General features: G+C 44.1%; 1 protein-coding gene and 1 pseudogene across 1 annotated transcript; one reads left to right on the forward strand and one right to left on the reverse strand.

Annotated features, from left to right (window-relative positions):
* Positions 1-2,163: 2,163 nt before the first annotated feature.
* LOC147446449 (uncharacterized) lies at positions 2,164-2,982 on the reverse strand. Its single transcript, XM_086524708.1, has one exon. The coding sequence runs from the start codon at positions 2,980-2,982 to the stop codon at positions 2,164-2,166; it is 819 nt and encodes a 272-aa protein (XP_086380834.1).
* A 5,217-nt stretch (positions 2,983-8,199) lies between these two features.
* Positions 8,200-8,466, forward strand: LOC147446450 (uncharacterized; annotated as a pseudogene).
* The last annotated feature ends 14,019 nt before the right edge of the window (positions 8,467-22,485 follow it).

Here is a 22,485-nt window from a genome sequence, read left to right on the forward strand (position 1 = left end):
ATACCACAGAGTTGGCAACTTTTAAAGCTATGTTTAGCAAAGCATTTTTGTCTACAAATGAGGCATATCAGAATTGGACGGCTTGGGACACATGTTCCATGCGCCAATATCCATCACTGCTTCAATATATCTCTCACTATCGGGATGTTATCCTCAAGTTGGAAAGCTTAGATACCTTTCAACAAGTACGGGGGTTCATACGAGGTCTAACACCAGAGCTTAAGAAGTATTTCAAGACCCAAGACACTAAAACACTTGAGGAAGCCATAGCGAAAACACATATTCATGATGATCCAGATGAAAAAAAAACACATAATACCAAACCAACCCTAGCTGTATATACCTTATCACAAAGCATACAATAATGGCTTTTGGTCTATGACCTTTCAAAGCACCTTCATCCCCAAATAAACAATTAATATTCAACAATAGACGTCGATATCAGCATAGGAAGCACTCATACATTCTCACTAAAATCTCTCACACACACAACACATACATACAGGCATAAGAGTGAGAGCGAAAGTGATGACATTTGCTCAAATAACAAGAATAGGGAGACTACGACAATGCAATGCTGACTTGACTAGTTTCATTTAGAGAGTATAAGGTGAAGAATTTTTTTTGGACAAAAAGCCCCTTCCTTTCCCTTCCTTGCTTCTTTTGTAGCGCAACAACCCATCCAATCCCCAGGCAACTGTCGACCCCCTGTTTGCAGGAAACCTCGTCACGCCCCTACCAATTGCATTCAACCAACCGCCTCTATCCTGCATAAGCTACTCTAGCGGCTCTCAGATTATCTTTAAGTGGAGGTTTCGGCCCTGCACAGTATAAGCACCTTTCCTCTCCCTTCTCCTCAATGTTAGTCTTGCAGCCGACTCCAGCTTTGCCTCTCATGCCATGCCATGCTCTTCAAGCCCTGATGGGTCTACAACACACTCCTTTCTCTTCTTTTCGTTCCAGGCACTCCCCTGTGTGTAGGTGGCATCCCTCGTCCTATGCCCCCGGCCCATGCAGACCTCCTTTCCTGCGAGTTGCCCCCCCCTCGGCCCTGCACCTCCCTGACGGCCCTCTGCAGCCATCTTTCCTTGCATAACCCTTCACCCTTGCCTGTAACTCTCAATTCGCTACCCACAACATATGCAGGCCTTCAGGCCTATCTGTAATAGTGACCTCCCCTGCACCTCGCCACCGAGCTCCTCTGCTCGTCAAGGCCCAAACCCTGGGTTGCCCAATCCACTTCTCAAGTCCTGGCGGCCCCGACTTGCTCATGGTATCTCCATCCCCTCCAGCTGCTCGCGGCTCTGGGCCCTGGTCGGTGGGCCCTGGTCGGCCCTTCCTCTGCAACCAACTGGCGGGCTCCACTATGCAGCTGGCCCATTCCCCATGCAATGGCGCTCCTCTTGTATCCAGATGGCACCACCCCATGCAATCTGCAGTGTGCTGTAGTAGCGCCACCTTGTATTCATTTTTCTCAAGGTTTTTTAGCCAAAAAAACCCTCAAACTTGGCCTTGTTACACACACCCGCAACTGTCGAAGGTCGAAAAACCTTCACCACATTACAAAGCACATGCTTAACTCCTAGACGCCCCGTTTAAAGGCGTATGAAGCTTTGTCAAAAAGATAATTTCTCACGCCGATAACCATATGGCCGCAACTTGATATAGCTCGTTTTGCACAATGTATCTCATATAAAAAAGCATCTCACCGGGAATGGCATGACTACTATGACCGTTGACCAACTAGAGCCACCACACTATGGCTCGATCGGAGAGAGATATCCATCAATCTTCAATACCTTTTAGCATCCTGACCAATATGGTGGAAATCCATCCCTGCCTTGTTCAATATCACATGTGACAATATACATATTAACTTACAACTTGTTGAACCCTGCATCATGCAGCTGCACCAACATTATGTCATCCACCTGCTAAGCCTCCTGTACGTGCTTCCTGCACGTCCTTGGGTCGACAGTGTTTGGCTGCACCATCATTGCCCACCCCCTTGTTGAGTATTCATGCTCAACCATAGTATTATTTAGGTAAAAGAAGACGGTAGAGAGAGAATGATATAACATATATATATAGTGGCTATATAGATAGGATAGAGATAGAGAGAAAAGCATTTGCTGCATCATCTGCCAGTATCAAATGGAAAGCTCAAAGCCTCCCCAAGCATGGTGTAGAGTCCACCTGGATCAAAAACAAAATATTGGCCGTGGCCAACCACCCGTAAAATATGCACATTGAAGCCTCTCTTTGCATGTGCATCCCAAAAACAGGCCACCTCGATAGCTCTTTATAGAATGGATTTATAGTAGCCTGCATCCACGAGCCTCCATGTCCACTATAAGAATACTTTCGACCACTTGAAGCATTGGTACCATAAGCTACTATCATGTCATCCACTAGAGAAGCCTCCATATCATCCTCTTTATCATATGAGCATTGAAACCTACATAGTACACCTTGCAAAGCTATCAATAGCATAGCATGAAGCAACAATACCCTGCCATTTGCCTCCACCTGTTGCATAGCCAAGTAAACCTGTTCCCTTTGCAAACTTGTATTCAAACCCTCTGTAAATGGCTCCAAGGCCACCTGTTCATACTCAGGAGTATGACCGGCTAGAGCTTCAACCTGTTCTTCAAACACCTCATCACCAACAAGGTTGGCGGCACCTTCCTCTCTGCATGGAGCCTCTCTCTTATAGGCTACACCTGTATCAGTTTCCATAGAGTCATTTGACGGAGCTAGCTCTCCACGGCTACACACAAACTCTGAAACTATACTATGCACCTCTACATGTCCATCAAGGCAAGGTTGCCCCACCCCCTGTATAGGCAAATCAACTTGGCATACCTCTGCTTCTCCTTCTAGCTTCTGCAAGTCATCCTCAAAAACCTGCTCTTCAATCAAATCAGATGCACAATCAAACCATACCTCTTCCTCCAATAGGGACTCACCATCACAAGACATTTGATAGGGCTGCTCGACTGGTAGATTCACACAAGGTGCAACACTATACTTCTCTTAGACCTTAGAATGACTGGCAAGCAACTCGTATACATCTTGCTCCACTTCATCTACATGGAAAACATCATAACTTTCATACCTAGAAGAGCTAGATGGATTCTGTCTCCCACATGCTATCTGTGTCCAAACTGGTGTTGGAGCTATGAGAGCTATCTGACTCCTCTTTTGATCCTCCCAATTCTTGGATCATTGCTACCTTCCTTGTTGCTGGTTCTGGAACTGACACCTCTTTTTTAAGATCTTCTATCACCTCGTCCTCTTGAGCAAGCAAGCTGGGTGGCACTCTGAATATGCCTCTCTGCACCTTTTGAGCTCTTGCTGGTACTTGTTCTACCTCTTCTAGCCTGGCATCAACTTCATGTACTTTGATCACATTCATATCAATAAAAGAAGGAGATTTTACCTCTTGCTGCTCATCAATTTGTTTGGGCCTACGTCCACTGGCTGCCGCGAGTATAAACTGCAACAATCCTGCCTCCATCTTCTTCTTCATCTTTTGGCTCTTTGATATAGAGACTTTGACAGCTTCATCAAAGGTCCTTGGATCTTCATAATCGACTCTCTCATGACCATAGGGATGCAAGCAAGATAGAAACTTTTCCAACTTAAAATACCCCACATTGGTTGCTTGGGTAGCAGTCGCAAAATCCCCCCAATAAGCTTAGTTATCAACAAAAGCATCGAAATTTGCACTTATGTCCTACAGAAAACCTTTAATCTTTGCATGTGCTTCCTAAGCAGACACCACCTTTCGATACCTTTGTAGGAATTTCTCTCGATATCCGCTCCAATTCTGCTTGTGTGCATCTTCTAAGCCATCGAACCAAGCTTTTGCGTTACCTTGCAACACCAAAGGTAGAGTTTGGAGCTTCGCTTCATCACCTGGCATCCGCAGTACTGTCAACATAAATAGCTCAAAATCAGCTATCCAGTCGTCTGCATCTTCATCTCCTTTGAACACTGGACCAAACTCCTGCTTCATCTTGATTCACAAACACTTTGTTAGGAAGCAATGAGTGGATCCTCAGTGGGGGCACCACAAGATCGAAAAGGGGGAAACGCGAAAACCACCAGCACACTCAGTGAATGCCTCTCTATAGCCCATTGATCTCACAGCACCCATATTCCCTAGTAAACACACACCACGATACACGATCTGGAAACAACTATTGTCTAAGTCCGTACCCAACGGACCCTAGCTGCATATACCTTGTCCCAAAGCATACAATAATGGATTTTGGTCTATGACCTTTCAGAGCACCTTCATCCCAAAATACACAATTAATATTTAACAATAGACGTCGATATCCGCATAGGAAGAACTCATACACTCGCACTAAAAGCTCTCACATACACAACACATACATACAAGCATAAAAGTGAGAGGGAAAGTGATGACATTTGCTCAAATAATAAGAATAGGGAGCACAAGGAGCTTTGGACGGCTTACCATATGGCAAAAAATATATAATTGCTAGATATTTTACTAGTTTCAATACACACATCTAGCAAAAGTGCAAACTAGTAAGCGTGAGACAACTCCTAGATGCTTCAAGTAGCAATCCTCTTACCATATAGTAAGTTGAGTAGCTATATGGTAAGATAATTGCTAGATGAATCAAGAGAGTTGAAGCTCATAGCTTGCTAGTTTGAGATGTATTATGAAACTAGTAATACATCTAGCAACTCGAATATGTAAAATAGTAATTCATCTAGTAACTTCAAGACGAAAATTCCTAGCCCTACTCAGCGTGTCCCCCGAAATTACCTCAACCTACTTATACCTGATATGGACTTTCAATAATCAATCAACCCACGGCATTTGGAACAATCCATAGCAAGAGACTTGACTCTCAAGTAACCCGAAACCCTACACGCTCGCACAAAACTATAGCCAGATGTATTGTGCTTGGTTCACAATTGCCTTGCAAAGCCTTTGACCTTACAAAATAGTCCTCATACGGTAACCATCAATCCAACACGACTGCCACAGGCAATAGTATAGATCTACAAGAAATATCCCCATCGCATACATCAACCCACCATGTAAGCTGCAAGTTCCACCTGCTGCTCCAAGATCAAGCCACAAGGGGTTACCCTTGTCCTCGGTACAATTTGTTACGGTCTATCCTTGAGCAATATGACTTACACGAGTACTCCAAATCCAGCTTCACCATGTTGCTTCGCTCAGCACTTCACACTCATCCCTGCACTCTTACAACCCTGCGTCTATATATATAAGCAATCAAATAAACACAGCGTAGAGAATCCATGATTATTTATTTACATAAGAACTTTAAAAACAAACCACGTACAATCAAGCCTTGTAATTCACTTAAGAATTTAACAATTGCTACGTGAGTTATGCTTGATTTGCAACAAGCACGTCAAAGGAAAATGTCACCTTAACTTAAGCTAGGTTATGGAGTCACGGGAAGCATTTACAATCGTTTGCCACTTCTAGTACATATACACGAATAATGTTCCGTATATCAATGAGGTATTCTGTGCCATTTGATTCGACGAACTGTTATGACCTCCTAATAATATATACATTGATGAATCCAGGATAAGCCCAAATTCACCCTTGAAGGAAAGTGCAAGGTATAGACCCATGGTAGTCACCCACAAGACAATATAACCATCAGCTCCATCATGCATAGTATTGACTAAATACCACGACATCCCCACTAACATCATCAGTGCCCAATAGTGGGTGTAGAACTAGGTATTAACATATGCTCCCCAACACAACACACACCACACGCACACACACATGAGCATACATCAACACAAAGTTCAACGTGCTGAGTTTCTGTCATGACTCCGGAGATCAAGGGTAGACTCAGCCATAATGAAGCCTAGCACTAAAAGAATCATTAAATCGGAAAAATTAGCACAAAAATGAGGTAGTTGATAGGGCATACGCACCACAAAAGATAGAAAGAATTAGCACAATATCAACTGGTCGTAACTCGGACGAAAACTTCACAATGTGAAGTCTACATGTCCGCAATATGACTTAAAAATATATACATAGATAAATCCAGGATAACCCTTGAAGGAAAGTGAAAGGTATAGACCCATGGTAGTCACCCACAAGACAATATAACCATCAGCTCCATCATGCATAGTATTGAATAAATACCACGACGTGCCCACTAACGTCGTCAGTGCCCAATAGTGGGTGTAGAACTAGGTACTAACTATGCTCCCCAACATAACACACACCACACGCACACACACATGAGCATACATCAACACAAATTTCAGCGTGTTGAGTTTCTGTCATGACTCCGGAGATCAAGTGCAGACTCAGCCATAATGAAGCCTAGCACTAAAAGAAGCATTAAATCGGAAAAATTAACACAAAAATGAGGTAGTTGATAGGGCATACACACCACAAAAGATAGAAATAATTAGCACAATATCAACTGGTCGTAACTCGGACGAAAACTTCACAATGTGAAGTCTGCATGTCTGCAATACGACTAAAAAATATATAGATAGATGAATCCAGGATAAGCCCAAATTCACCCTTAAAGAAAAGTGCAAGGTATAGACCCATGGTAGTCACCCACAAGACAATATAACCATTAGCTCCATCATGCATAGTATTGACTAATACCACGACATCCCCACTAACGTCGTCAGTGCCCAATAGTGGGTGTAGAACTAGGTACTAACATATGCTCCCCAACACAACACACACCACACGCACACACACATGAGCATACATCAACACAAAGTTCAACGTGCTGAGTTTCTGTCATGACTCCAGAGATCAAGGGCAGACTCAGCCATAATGAAACCTAACACTAAAAGAAGCATTAAATCGAAAAAAATAACACAAAAATGAGGTAGTTGATAGGGCATACACCCACCACAAAAGATAGAAAGAATTAGCACAATATCAACTGGTCGTAACTCGGATGAAAACTTCACAATGTGAAGTCTGCATGGCCTTGTATGATCTAATGTAATTGAGGAGTATATTATAAAAAAGAGGCATCTCTTCATGGTTACATCTTCCTATATATGATGTAGTTCAATTATGTCGAAGGTAACCCTCAGAATTCATTGTGACGTACAGCCTCAGACTCAATCACACGATCTACTGTCAAACTCAATCAATGCCTTACTTTCGTGGCTTCTGCATTCGAAGTGAATGTCATCATATAATCTGTAAAGACAATTCGTTGCATACAGAGAGCCATGCATCACCATGACAAAGCTATTATTATATATGATTATAAACCAAGCTATGCTAGGGCCCTTCGAATTTGTGAAAATATATACTTATATGCGCAAGAAATTAAAAGCTCCTACGTATTGTTTCCATCTTTCCCTCCTAATTGGTAGAAGCTGCTAGGTTTATTGTTAACACAACTGAAAAAAGTGACAATAGCCTACCGATCTTGGATATTTCTCCACAATCTCACAAGCAGCGTCAGAGCTCAAAAGATCCCATAGCCCATCAGAAGCAAAGATGTAAAACCTGTCATGTGGATGAAGCCTCCAGACATTTATTGTCGGTTCAACTGACAGTACAGGTCGCGTCAGAGGCTGAGTCATTCTAAAATTATCCAGCAATGCATCTGGGTTCACTTTTGAAGGTGACTTCAAACATAGATCTCCGATTGACTTCTTTACCTACACAATTTAGTGATTGTTCATTATGTTTGAGGCAACTTGAGATCACAATTGAGTAAACTCTGATTTAACAGAGACTAAAAGTTGACTCTGTGGAAGTTAACCAAAAGGGATTGCTTATAGCTCGAATGTAATAATGTCAACCAAACTTGAAACCATCGTTTAACTGCAACACAAATCAACCTTCAAAGTAAAGGAATGTATGGGGCTTGTTTTACCTGAATGATTCCATCATCGATCAGCACCAGAGCTTGGCCTTATCTCTTGCACAATATGGCCGTCCTCTCCCGCAGCGGCACCACCCCTGTGAACATCAGCTCCTGCGTTGCTGAAATGTCCACCAACGTCATGAGCCGCCTTGTCTACTCCTAGGATCGTGCCATGGAACTCGACAAAGGCGTTCAGGTTGTGCCGCAGCTTTTCAAGGACACGGAGCAAGTGGCTTTCCCGTTCGTTAGTGACTTCATTTCCTGGCTATCATGGCTTGACATACTTACAGAGCGGCACATGCGTTATCTCCAGCATCGGATGGATGCCCTTGCGACTAGCATAAATTGCCAAGCACAAGCAAGCCATGATGCAGGATAATACTCCCGAAGATGACTTCTTCATGCCCTGCTCAACAAAGAAAGCGAGGGCTTCATCACCATGGATGAGGTCCAGAGCATCGTAATGGTGCTCTTTGCTCCCATTATCTCTGTGGACATGACAATGCATGCTGCCCGCAAGATGATGACATCCATGATTGTGATACATGCTGTCACAGTGGATTAAAACATCCCAAAGCTTCCTTGCACCAGCCATGGGGATCATATGCTACAATACACTCGCTCCACATCAAAAATTTCCTAAGGGCAAACAAAGGGAAAGCTAGGAGAGAAGGGTACTCACACAGTAGCAATAACTTCAACCTTGCCAAAGATGGTACTGATGCAGAATCGAAAACACCTCATAACTTGCGGCTTGCTGACCTGAATCACGAGAGCCGGGAGATTCAAAGCATAGGTCCTCTCTTTGCAGTCCACCACATTGCTCAATCTTCAATTCAGAGCTTCAGCGTTAAGCTCTGCAGGTTTCGCACTTCTTGATAAGTCTGTCCGGCCACTATCGCAGATTCACAAGTGAAGTTGAAGTGTGTCCGTCCAATGTCCTCCTATGCTCTAGGTTGAAGTTCCATGGCCTAGGATTAGTGTAATCCCCCTATAAATTTTGAGATTGACCTCTAAATTTGAATTTGAAGGTGAGAAAACCTTTAAATTTAGTCAACTTACCGCTATTGTTTCCCATCTGTTGGTTTGCCAATTTTTTGGAAAAACGTTTTTTTTCGAGCACTAGCATTACCTTCTAAGGTTCTAAGCAGGGTTTTTTTTTGTCGGGCGTGTCACAATAACTTCCAAAGATAGAGAAACCAAACTAGAAAAAACTAGTCTTGCTTGGTTGGCCATGCCATAGAAATTTTTGGACACAATTTAGCATTGATGTGTGGTTGCAAGTGAGGAACGATATACTTGAGTGAAAAACCTTGGGCTACATATGCCACGGCTTCAGACTTTGATTCCATACCCACAAATAAGTAAAATAAAACCCTAAAAGCCAAAATAAATAATGGGTTTATATCGGGCAATTTACTTGAGATGCCATACCTCTAACACCCTCTTTGCAACTCATAGTGTACAAAAATAGTGAGACGAAGTTGATGAAGAAGCTACCATGGACACCCCAGTAGCAATCGACTATCGGGTATACCCTGATTTTGCTATTCTCAAGTTTTTACCTTAAAAGAATTCCATCTTGAGCATCGGTTGCCTTTCAAAAATTGAATTGCATTGGAACCACCCTCTTTCTTCTTAGACTCTTTGGCCTTCAACTTAGGACACGACTTGATCAAGTGATCATTAGCTTTACAATAATGGCAACGCATCTTCTTTTTGCCCTTATCACCAAAATTTCTAGACAAATTGCTGTCAGCAGAAGCATTAGGAACAAAACATTTGCCACTCGCAGCAGAACCATAAGAAGTGGCTGCATTGCTGTTACCACCCTTTCTTTGAGAAGCAATGAAAGCATGTTCAACTGCACGCAGGCATGCCTAGTCCTATTTTTTCTGGAAAGTGACTCTTGCAACAGCAATGTGCATAATGTATCAAACTTGACAACTTCAGGATTTCCTTGGGTCATAAGTCTCCAAGTTCTAGCAAAAGTCTGGTAAGAATCTGGTAAGGCATCAAGAACAGTCTGCACAAGGGAACTATCTGAAATGACTTCACCTGCAGAAATAAGTTGTTCTTGACACCAGCAAGAAAAGTGTCCATATCATCTTTCTCATGCATAATCTTCGACTCCAGCTCTTTATGCAGCAAAGCAATTTTAGCCTCATTGTGGTTTGAATAAAGACCTGCTAGAATATCCCAAGCCTGTTTTGCAAATTTTGCTGAACGAATGTGAGGAACAATGGTGTAAATTTTATTTTATTTTTTTGAAGTGTAAATTCCTACTTATGATGAGATTAGTCGGCGACGCCAAAAGCTATGAAATACTGTGAAATGCTTACGTCAATGCGTAGAGCTCTTACTTGCGGTTGCAAGGCAACATACGCGACTACAATGTGACAATCGAGGAGGGAGCAGCAAGCGCGAGAAGGAGAGAAGTGAACGATGTTAGCTCACACTGTATTTTATTATCCAAAACTTATGAGAAATTTACAAAAATTGGCTTTTATACCTTAGCCAAGGTTTTTGGTGGTCAAAAGTAATAATCGGGGAGCTCTAACTAAAGACAGGTTGATACAATCTGGAAGCTTGTAGCCCTTGCTCATCAATTACAATATTTATTTGGAAAATAGGAGTTACAATATTCTCGATTCATCAAAATAATAAATGTTTTTACAATGAGAGCTCCAAAAAATGGTATCCGAGTTAGGTTACTGCTAACAGTCGGTAGGCCGGCGTTATGTTGCGAAGCGTAGATATGGAGCAGGCGTAGAACAACGTTAAAAATTGAAAGGGAAGGGTGAATACTTTATACATTAAAATGATTATCTTATTGAGAAATGAGAATACCATAAGTCGGGGAGTTAAAATGACGAGGTTTTTATGATGGACAATGTAGGTCCCAACGGACAAAGATGAGGGACAATGGTAGACGTTCGTAGTGAGCACAAGGACCTAATGGCTCTGACTTGCACGTTTGTTGGTGCTTCAATCGTCCAATGCCTTTGTGGGTGATTATGAACTTGAAGTCTATATGAAATCATCCCACCTATAAACGGACTTGAGAGAGAATGGATCTCTTCTTGGTGTCATAAAATGTTGAATTTGATGTCATAATACGGAAGAGCTAATGACACACATGCATGGAAAAGGTCTAACAGGTCTCTCTCTCTCTCTCTCTCTCTCTCTCTCTCTCTCTCTCTCTCTCTCTCTCTCTCTCACACACACACACACACACACACACACACACACACACACACACAAGACGTGCTTGAGGTTGCAAAGATTGCTTTGTGCTTGTCGTTGTAGTCATGGAGCACAAGGAATGTAGACGGTCTAAATCTCAAGGCTGGGGCTACAATTTGAAGGCTTTCCTTCGGTGGAGTCAATATAGTAGAGAGCTTCTATGTTGTTTAGAGTTGGCACAATCCTCCATATTGTCCATAATATTGTAATACAAAGAAGCAAATATGGAATCAAATACATTCATATCCATTTTGATCAATCACAAGGTGCCTCAAGGCCTTCTCTCCTCTCTTTTGGACCCATAAAGTCATGAGCCTTTCTTTTAAAATGGCCACACATCCATATAGAGAGGTTGGGAAGCAATTTCCTTCCTCTGGGCTTCTATTCTCCTTTGATATATGTATGCTAACGGTTATGGAAGACTTTATCTTCATATTGAAAATACTTTATGGACGTTTGGCTCACGCACATGCTGCTATCATTAGGTTATGCTCTTTGTAAACTCAAGCATCCACTTGAAACCACCGCAAAGATTACCTCCCGTTTTGCATCATAGTTCCGTAGAAATAAATCCCTCAACTTGCTTCATTTAAAGCTCTTGCTCTAACATAGTTTTGAGGATAGGTTAGTAACAAGTGTGCTTTAATAAATGTAAGCTTATATATCTGGATCCAAATGATGGGTCTCTTTTTAGATAGCCTTGGATATTGCATTCTGGCTATATGCTAAAGAAATCATTTCTATTGGAGATTGCAACTCATAAGCATAGGATCGTTCTACAGTCTCTTATATTTTTCAAAAATAATACATGCCTAGAGTGCCATCGTGTGAAAACAACATCATAATAGGTGTATTTCCGAGAGAGAATGGTGTCTAGTAGTCTTGGGGCATATGTATGAAGGAATGGGGCTAAGCACAAATGGTGGATCTATTGCACTACATACCCTCCAATAGCTTTAAAAAAAATAATTGTGCCTTCCTACCGCTTATGCTGTCTCATAAATTACCACCTTTTTGAGGGAGTCTACTTCCCTTCATTGAAGGTAGTGAGACAATGGAGTCAGATATAGAAGTAGAACATGATGCTTGCAGTATACTAAACACTGAGAAAGACAAGAAAGCAATCCTCCTCTTACAAGGAAACTACACAACCACAAGAAAACGAACCAGCATATAAACCCTTCAATGAGAAATGGGCAACCCTATTATGGAGAGAGGTAAGGACTAAGCTAAAGGAAATGCTGATGTAAAATCCCCCCCCCCCCCCCCCCCCTTTATTCATTAATACCACCTTCTAGGGACTGTGGAAGCCAAAAAGAGATGAACAACTGCAAAAGTTTAAGTAAAACATGAATAGTACAATGACACAATGTTGTCTTTAGCAACCGTCGATCATGCTACGTCTTGAGCTCCTTGCCCGTTCACCCCTTCTCAACACCAAACGCTATGTCTCAAGGCCCTTGGCCTTCCTTCCGAGGATCGTAGAAGGGAAATCTCTTTTGTCATTCCAACTATGGACTCACATTGCCTACAAGTGAATAATAACAAACCACACTCACTACAAAGGCCACACACTACTAAACACTTGATAGGCAACTAAAACCTCTAAAAGACAAGAATGGAGGAGCGAGAGCCAGATTCATGTTACAACAATTTGTAGTGAAGATAAATGAGAGGAGATGCACAAAATTTGCATCCCTGAGCATTTTAAGTCAATGTGTGTGTGTGTGTGTTTTTTTTCAACGGGGGGGGGGGGGGACGTCGTGAGGATGAAGAGCCTACAATAAGTTTTGGGAGGGCATATCAAATTAAGAGTGAAATACAAGATAAAAGAATGGTTTTTACTAGAGGAACATGGAGATGGAGAGAGAGAGAGAGAGAGAGAGAGAGAGAGAGAGAGAGAGAGAGATGTCTACGATTACACGTATCAAATTAAGAGTGCGAGATAAGCTATCATAATGGTTTTTTGAGGAACATGGGGAGAGAGAGAGAGAGAGAGAGAGAGAGAGAGAGAGAGATCTACGATTGCACATTGTAGCATACACCTCCCCAAGGCTTTCACTGACATTAATTTCTCTGTGCACAAGAGCTAGAAATTTGCAAGTATTAAACTCCAAGCCTAGCCTCTTTTTTACTAGACTTTTACCACAGTAATTCTACAAAGCTACGAGTTTAAAATTCGACGCTCCTCTTGAGAGTTTTTTCTATGTTTTTAAACAAAAAATACTTTCAATTTTTTGAACTTAGAGAATTTTGAAGATATCAAAGATATTAATTTTCCTAGTCCTAGTCGTAAGGGGTATATTGCTACATGCTTAGGTTTTGTTACGAATGTATATTGAATATGGAAAGCCAAAATTGCTATATAGTAACTATATTGGAATTTCAAATTGCTACTTCCAAGTAGCAACTACACAACGTTACTATCTAGAAATTTTGGTAAGCTCCTATGATATTGCTACTTCCATCTAGCAAACAATATACTACTATATAACAAATTCATAAGAACCTTCACTTTGCTAGTTGCATCTAGTAATTTAACTAAAAAACCTCACATTTGCTAGCTCCATGAGTTGTTTTTCCAACTTCTATCTAGCAAAAGCCCTAACATGTCAAAAGTATCCATACGGTAAGTCATCCAAAGTTCCTTGTGGAGACTACTACAATGCTGACTTGACTAGTTTCATTTGGAGAGTATAAAGTGAAGATTTTTTTTTGGGACAAAAAGCCCCTTCCTTTAGCAATGCTTTCCCTTCCTTGCTTCATCTGTAGCTGTAACGCCCCAAGATCTGGGCGCGTCGGGTTGAGGTGCGTGGTGGGCGCGTTCGCTTTCCAAAGGGGCCCGGCTCGGCCGGAGGGGTGTTTTGTCTTCAAAGGCCTGGCTCGGACGGGACCGGCTCAGGTCGGGGTGTTTCTTCAAGGGGTCCTGGCACGGACGGCACCGGCTCAGGAGGGCCCGACTCGGACGGGACCGGCTCGGGTCGAGTTGCCTTCACGGGGGCCCGGCTCGGACGGGACCGGCTCGGGCGTGGTTGCGTTCCATGGGTCGACGGCCGTGTTGCGTTTTACGGGTCTTGCGTTCCGGGTCCCTAGCCCCACGTAGCCTCAGGCTCCGCCGCACTCACGGAGGGTCATAGCGTGCCCCGGGAAACCTTGCGTGGAGTCCCCACGGTGCACGAGTGCGTGGAGTGAGGCTAGCGTGTTTAGGTGGGGGGTCCCCTCCCGTGGCCGTTCTCGAGAGGCTCATACCCCTTATATACACCCCCGGTTGAAGAGAGTTCGACGCCCTCGTCGAACGTGGGAAAAGAGAGCTTGGCTATGCATGAGGCCAAAGGACTAAGGGGTGCATATAAGTGCAAGTGAGCAAAAACTGTTCCCAAATGCAAGTAAGTAGGCATGCTTTGTTTTTGTCATTTTTGAAAATGAAGGTGTGTGTGTATTTTTGGGGTTTTGGCAGAGGGCTGAAAAGATATGCTTTGAATACGCAAGTAGAATTCCTCATACTTGTGTATTCCCCGAATAGGTAACCTAGTGTGCGCGGAGCCACCTGCTGCGTTGGCCCGCGCGGAGACTTCTTGAAAGCCGAATGTGAAGGAGAGTCCGTCGCAATGCAGCACTTGCGAAGTTGGTCCCTGCTTGGACGTCATTTGGAGGGCAAGCTCGGGGCCCTGTGGTCTCTTTGTAGACTTGAATGGGTCTTCAGCTCAGCATGGGCCACAAGAGTGGCCGGGGCGCGACGAACACAGTTGGATTGGTCCGTCGCGTTTTTGGTTGTTCCTTTTTTTGATATAAAGAGCCCTGTCTGGCTCGCATCTTTCCTTTTTGTCATGTGGAGAGCACTGTCTGGCTCGCATCTTTCCTTTTGTCATGTGGAGGTGCCCCAGCTCGGATCGGGGCCGGCGCGGGTCACGGGTGACGGCCCGGGGTTTAGGACGCGTCACGGGGACGGAGGGCGTGGATTTCCTTCTGAAGCTCTTTCACCAAGATTTTGACGACCCGACCCGGGAGGTTGGGTTGGGGCCGTCGTGAGGAACGTGCGCGTCGGGCACGACGGTCTGCAGCTCTTTGCCTGGAGCTCTGGACGGAACCTGGAGCTCTGATACCAAGTGTGACGCCCCAGGATCTGGGCGCGTCGGGTTGAGGTGCGTGGTGGGCGCGTTCGCTTTCCAAAGGGGCCCGGCTCGGACGGGACCGGCTCGGGCGGAGGGGTGTTTTGTCTTCAAGGGCCTGGCTCGGACGGGACCGGCTCAGGTCGGGGTGTTTCTTCAAGGGGTCCTGGCGCGGACAGCACCGGCTCAGGAGGGCCCGGTTCGGACGGGGCCGGCTCGGGCGTGGTTGCGTTCCATGGGTCGACGGCCGTGTTGCATTTCGCGAGTCTTGCGTTCCGGGTCCCTAGCCCCACGTAGCCTCAGGCTCCGCCGCACTCACGGAGGGTCATAGCGTGCCCCGGGGAACCTTGCGTGGAGTCCCCACGATGCACGAGTGCGTGGAGTGAGGTTAGCGTGTCTAGGTGGGGGGTCCCCTCCCGTGGCCGTTCTCGGGAGGCTCATACCCCTTATAGTAGCACAACAACCCATCCAATCCCCAGGCAACTGTTGACCCCCTGTTGCAGGAGATCTCCTCACGGCCCTACCAATTGCACACAACCAACCTCCTCTGTCCTGCATAAGCTACTCTGGTGGCTCTCAGATTCTCTTTAAGTGGAGGTTTTGGCCCTGCACAGTATAAGCGCCTTTCCTCTCCCTTCTCCTCAATGCCAATCCTGCAGCCGACTCCAGCATTGCCTCTCACGCCATGCCATGCTCTTCAAGCCCTGACGGCTCTACAACGCAATCCTTTCTCTTCTTTTTGTCCTAGGCACTCCCCTGTGTGTAGGTGGCATCCCTCGTCCTATGCCACTGGCCCATGCAGACCTTCTTTCCTGCGAGTTGCTCCCCCCTCGGCCTTGCACCTCCCTGACGGCCCTCTGCAGCCATCTTTCCTTGCATAACCCTTCAACCTCGCCTGTAACTCTCAATTTGCTACCCACAACTGGCGCTCCGTCATATGCAGGCCTTTAGGCCTATCTGTAATAGTGACCTCCCCTACAGCTCGCCACCGAGCTCCTCTGCTCGTCAAGGCCCAAACCCTGGGTTGCCCAATCCACTTCTCAAGTGCTGGTAGCCCCGACTTGCTCACGGTATCTCCAGCCCCTCCAGCTGCTCGCGGCTCTCGTCCCTGCTCGCCCCTTCCTCTGCAACCAACTGGCGGGCTCCACTATGCAGCCGGACCATTCCCCGTGCAATGGCGCTCCTCTTGTATCCAGATGGCACCACCCCATGCAATCTGCAGTGTGCTGCAGTAGCGCCATCGTGTATTCATTTTTTTAAAGGTTTTTTAGGCCAAAAAAACCCTCAAAGTTGGCCTTGTTACACACGCCTTCCAGCTGTCAAAGGTCGAAAAACCTTCACCACATTACAAAGCACATGCTTAACTCCTTGACACCCCATTTAAAGCGTTGCCGCGTATGAACCTTTGTCAAAAAGAGCATTTCTCACGCCGATAACCATATTGCCGCAACTTGATATAGCTTGTTTTGCACAATGTATCTCATATAAAAAAGCATCACACCAGGAGTGGCATGACTACTATGACCGTTGACCAACTAGAGCCACCACACTATGGCTCGATCGGAGAGAGATATCCATCAATCTTCAGTACCTTTTAGCATCCTGACCAATATGGTGGAAATCCATCCCTGCCTTGTTCAATATCACATGTGACATACATATTAACTTACGACTTGTTAAACCCTGCATCACGCAGCTGCACCAGCATCATGTCATCCACTTGCTAAGCCTCCTGTACAGGATTCCTGCAAGTCCTTGGGTCGACAGTGTTTGGCTGCACCAACGGTGCAACTGCTGCCTCTTGAGTCTTCCTCACGATTCTCTAGAGTGTAAGTGGCTAAAAGCACGCCTTGGTGGTACAAAAAGGACTGTCCTTGACAGCACCTTTGACAAATCTTTGAGCTACAATTTCTACATGTCACATGAAAAACTACCTATCATACTATATATCAGTGGATAGATCTTCAAAAGGAGAATCTAAAAACGCAAGGTCCAAAAAGTTTTGACCTAAACTACAAAAATTTTACCAGTCTCCACTTTTTCAGTAAAATAGGTCCTTTTTTTGTACCACCAAACCACGCTTTCACCCAAGTAACACAGACAGAGGTGTTGCATGAATGCTATCTCACAGCTTCCATGTGGAAACCAACCTTTGGACCGCATGAGTTAGTACGTATGCACGGATATCTGCAAGGACACAAGGTGCGCATCTTGGTAGATGACGATGCTACTCACAATTTCATCAATTACGGATTGGTGAAAAAACTCAAATTGCCTCAAACTCCAAGTACCCACCGCTACAAGGTGGCAATGATGAATGGATATGATACCGAAATCTGGGATACTCAATGCCGAGCTATTCTGGGAAGTACAAGGGTACTCCACATGCTTGGATTTTCAGGTTATGAACATGGACAGGGCAGATGTGGTTCTTAGTAGGGAGTGGTTGCATAGCCTAGGACCATCACTGAAGCGTAGCTATGAGCACAATAGCTTGATGTTTGAATCCCATGGCGCACATGTGTTGTTGTTAGGAGAAAAAGATATACCTTCATCACCACTGATTTGTACCGTTGAGCTTATGCATCTCGTTTCTGATAATGAAATAGATCAGGTTTTCTTGTGTTACTCATTGTCTCATTTTCTTTCTTAACATTGAATCTGTTGAACATTCCTCAATGCCGCATGCTTCTCTCTCATCTGTTCCACCGATGGCTAATTCTAAACAAGCAAACGTTGCTAGTCAATTACAAAAATTATTAAAGGAATTTCAAGATGTTTTTCCTAATGATTTTCCACCAGGATTACCGCCGACATGATCAGTGCAACATAGCATTGACGTGGCTGTAGGCTGTAAACCTCTTAGTAAACCACCCTACCGTATGAGTTATTCGAAAGCTACTGAGGTGGAACGTCAGCTTGTTGACTACCTTAGCAGAGGGTTTATACAACCCAGTTCTTCACGATGGGCTTCGCCTATCCTACTAGTGAAGAAAAAAGACGACAGTATGCGCATGTGCGTAGACTACCATGGCTTAAATGCGGTTACGGCTAAGAACAAATACCCATTGCCCATAGTAGATGAGTTGTTTGACAAACTCACTCATGCTTGCATATTTACGAAAATAGAGTTGCGGTCAGGATATCACCAAGTCCGTATTCGACTTGCCGATACATTCACAACTGCATTCCGAACACGGTTCGGACACTATGAGTTCTTAGTGATGCCCTTTGGGTTAACCAATGCGCCCGCAACATTCATGACACTTATGGATAGTGTCTTGAAGCCATAGTTGGTAAAATTTGTCATTGTTTTCCTTGATGACATACTAGTCTATAGTGCTTCTGAAGAAGAACACTTAGAACATCTCAGGCAGGTGTTTGAGTTGTTACGCACAAACAAATTATATGCCAAAGAATCTAAATGTGATTTTCTAAAAGACGAAATTCACTATTTAGGGCATGTTATTTAAGCTAATGGGCTATATATGGATCAATCCAAAGTGGATACCATCCAAAAATGGCCTTCTCCTAAAAATCTGGAAGAGTTACATTTTTTTTTGGGATTTGCAGGTTTTTACCAAGGGTTCATTAAAAACTATGCTAATACTGATGTTCCCATGAAGGATCAACTAAAAGGCAAAGGTAAAGATTTTCAGTGGGGATTCGCTCAACAGCACAGTTTTGATACACTCAAGGATGCATTAGCTATTGTAGATCCTTTGAAACCATTTTTTTTGGAAACGGATGCCAGTGACCGTGCTATTGGAGTAGTTCTGCTACAAGACGAACGGCCGATTGCATTTGAAAGCAAGAAGCTTGATGCAGCTCAACAGAACTACTCTGCTTACGAATGCGAACTCTATGCAATAGTGTCTGCCTTAAAAACATGGCGGCATTATCTGTATGGTCTCAGTTTGAGATTGTCTTTGACCATGAAAGTATCAAATGGTTTACACAACAAACGGATTCGAAGGGTCAAAAAGCCAGGTGGGCCGAGATTCTTCAGGAATATGACGCCAAGCTAAGGTATCATAAAGGCCGGTACAATGTAGTGGCGGACGCTCGAAGTCGAATGCCAGAGATCAATTCTCTCTTGCTCACGGAACTTCGTAGTGAATTTTTAGATTCTGTCAAAGGCAAATATGAGCACGATAAGGCATATTCCAAAGTGTGGAGCCATGTTCAAAAGAGGGATCCTTCTCACTCCAATGACGGTAGTGTACAGTTAACCTCCACACCTAGTTCTCCTTTATCGAGTGATGAACTACAGCGATGGAAGCATTTCACCATCGACAATGGGTACCTACTCCATAAGGGGAGAGTTTGTGTACCAACGGACACATACATTCGACGCCAAATTCTTTATGAATGTCATGATAATCCAAGTGCAGGGCACCCGGGAATTAGAAAAACTTATGCTCTCGTACGACGACAGTCTTACTGGCCAGGTATACATGGCTTTGTTCAAGCCTATGTCTTGCATTGCCAAAAATGTCAAGTTAACAAAGCGGAGCGCCTGAAAGCAGGAGGACTTTTACATCCTTTGGAGATTTCCAATGGAAAATGGGAAAGCATCTCTATGGACTTTATTGTGGGTTTACCAACCACTGTACAAGGTCATGACTCGATATGGGTGGTCGTAGACTGGTTGACTAAACTATGTAAGTTTATTCCAACCAAATCAACGATTAAGACACCAGAACTAGCCAAGTTATTTGTGGAAAATCTATACAAATTGTATGGTTTGCCAAGTAACATTGTCAGTGACCGTGATCCCAAGTTTAACAGTCACTTTTGGAGAGCTATGTTTAAACGATTGGGTACACAACTGAACCTCAGTATAGCTGATCATCCAGAAATAGATGGTCAGGCTGAACAAGTTAACCATGTACTAGAGGATATGCTAAGAGCATACGTCAACAAAAAACAGTCAAACTGGGGAGAATACTTACCTATTCTTGAGTTTACCTATAATAGTGCTAAGCATGTCACAATAGGCTTTAGTCCTTTCATGCTCATGTATGGGTTTCAACCTAGGTCACCAGTTACGGTGGGGTTGGCAACCGAAAAACTCCAACAAGTTAAGGATTTTCTCCAAGACCACATGGATATGCTGAAACTTGCTCGTCAGAACGTTCGACAAGCACAGGATCGGAATAAAAAGTACGCTGATGAGAAACGGCGGCAAGTTACCTTCGAAGAAGGGGAGGAAGTATTTTTACGTATGCCAGAACATTCACGAAGTCTGAAAACTAGGCCAAAACCTAAATCATCTTCTCGATATTGTGGGCCTTTCAAAATACTCAAGCAAATAGGTGATCGTTCCTACAAATTATTGCTACCTTCACATTCTCGTATTCATTTGGTGTTTCATGTAAGCCGTTTACGTAAGCGGTTACATGGGGACGACAATGTCATTGACCAACAGATTGTAGTAGATTTTACCGCATGAACCTGAACGTGTTCTCGATTATCATGAGTTGCGTACACGTCATCATGTACGTCAACAAGCCTTAATCAAGTGGAAAGACCGACCGAAGAAAGGTGCCACTTGGAAAAACATTAGTGTTCTTAAGAAGAAGTTCCCCAGTTTTGTTTTCGAGGACGAAAACTCGTCTTAAGGGGGGAGTAATGTCAGGACACGGGCAAGGCCGGACTAGACAAGGGCAGGGCCGGGCTAGGCAGTGTGGAAAGCCGTCCAACTAGGGCAAAGGGCCAGGGGCTATGCTATATAGTGGGTGGTTGAGTGGTGGACTCCTAAGTTCTAGTTCCCCTTGTCTAACAAAAATGGTTTTCATGGACATTTTCAAAATGAGAAAAAAGGTTTTTTAACGTAACGTTAGCCTTCTTCCTATTGGGGCTAAGGAACATTCTCTCACCAGAGCTAAAAGGCTAAAAAATGAGTCCATTTCTTTCCTCTTCGAAGGTGGAGAGAGCTAGCAGGGAATGAGGGTAGGGAAGAGGAAGAAGAAACATTTCGTAGGAGAAAGAATTAGTTCCTCACTTATCATAACTCTTGTTACTAGCATACATAATAGCATAGTAATGAAGAAGAAGGAGATGGCAAGATTAATCATTGAAGCATGGCTCTTGGTTGGATTTGCACTCCATATCCACGAGTGTTGGTGTAGGCTCTCAACCTCTACTTGTTTGGAGAAGGAGAGGGAGCTCTTGCACTTTGCATAGCACACCATGAGAGTGTTTGTGAGTGTGTGTGGGTGAGTATACCCCCTAAGCAACCCCCTAGCTTGCTTGGGTCGACCCCCCCCTTGTAGCTCATGCTTGAAGCTCATTGGACCCCTCCAGGCCTAGCCAATCACAAGCAGAAGGCATTACAAGCAGCAAGGGTAGCCTTGAGACAAGAATCCCCCTTTCCCCTTTGAGAGAGAGGACTTGATAAATGCAAAATCAATTAATTAAATCTCCTAAATTATTATTGGACCCCTTGGGTGGCCAACCAATAGGCTTCAGGCACACCATGAGGGAAACACGAGGAGGAACTTGACAAGTGTCCCTTTTGCTTTATTTGTACCATGCATGCCTTGTGTGAGTGTGTGGGTGTTCTCTCTCATCCCCCCTCATGTAGGGATCGCCCCCTCCTTGTAGGGATTGAATATTTGACTTTTTGACACCTCAAGCCCCTCATACATAGGCCCAGTTCCCACCACAAGCTTGGCCGTTAAGCACTTTAGGTTTGGGCTAGGTTCTCACCTTAAGTGCAACCCTAGCATCTCAAGCATGTCAAGCACATCAAGCATCTCAATAATTAAGCACCTCAAGTATCTCAAGAAACTCAAGCACCTTAGTCATCAAGCATGACAAGCAGGACAAGCACCTCTAGATGGGTCGGGTTCCGCGCCTCAAGCTTAGCCCTAGCTTACCTAAGGTCAAAGGCCTTTTACACACATTATTGGAGGTCTTCAATGAGGTTAACCCTAAGGTCTTATGCTCCATTGGTTAGCCTTGCTCTTTGATAGACCCTCGATAGATCATCTCTCATTTGGGCCCCTTTTCCATTTTCCCCATGTTGAGATAGATCTATAAGCACATGTCTATATCTTAACCCTTGTTCCCGTTTATTCTCTCACATTAAGTGATCAGTTTAATATGAGAGAATCATTTGGGTTGGTTAGATATTAGATATTAGATTTTATGACATTAACGCTATCATTACCTACTTCTTTCCCTTTGTATAATTCTATAAACGTTTCTTCTATATTTAGCAA

Source organism: Adiantum capillus-veneris, chromosome 12 (assembly GCF_014529385.1).
Source record: "Adiantum capillus-veneris isolate H3 chromosome 12, ASM1452938v2, whole genome shotgun sequence".
Lineage (NCBI taxonomy): Eukaryota > Viridiplantae > Streptophyta > Polypodiopsida > Polypodiales > Pteridaceae > Adiantum > Adiantum capillus-veneris.

Bases quoted from the DNA above. Each gene is read 5' to 3' on its own strand.
- LOC147446449 (XM_086524708.1), bottom strand. From the start codon at position 2,982: ATGTCTTGTGATGGTGAGTCCCTATTGGAGGAAGAGGTATGGTTTGAT.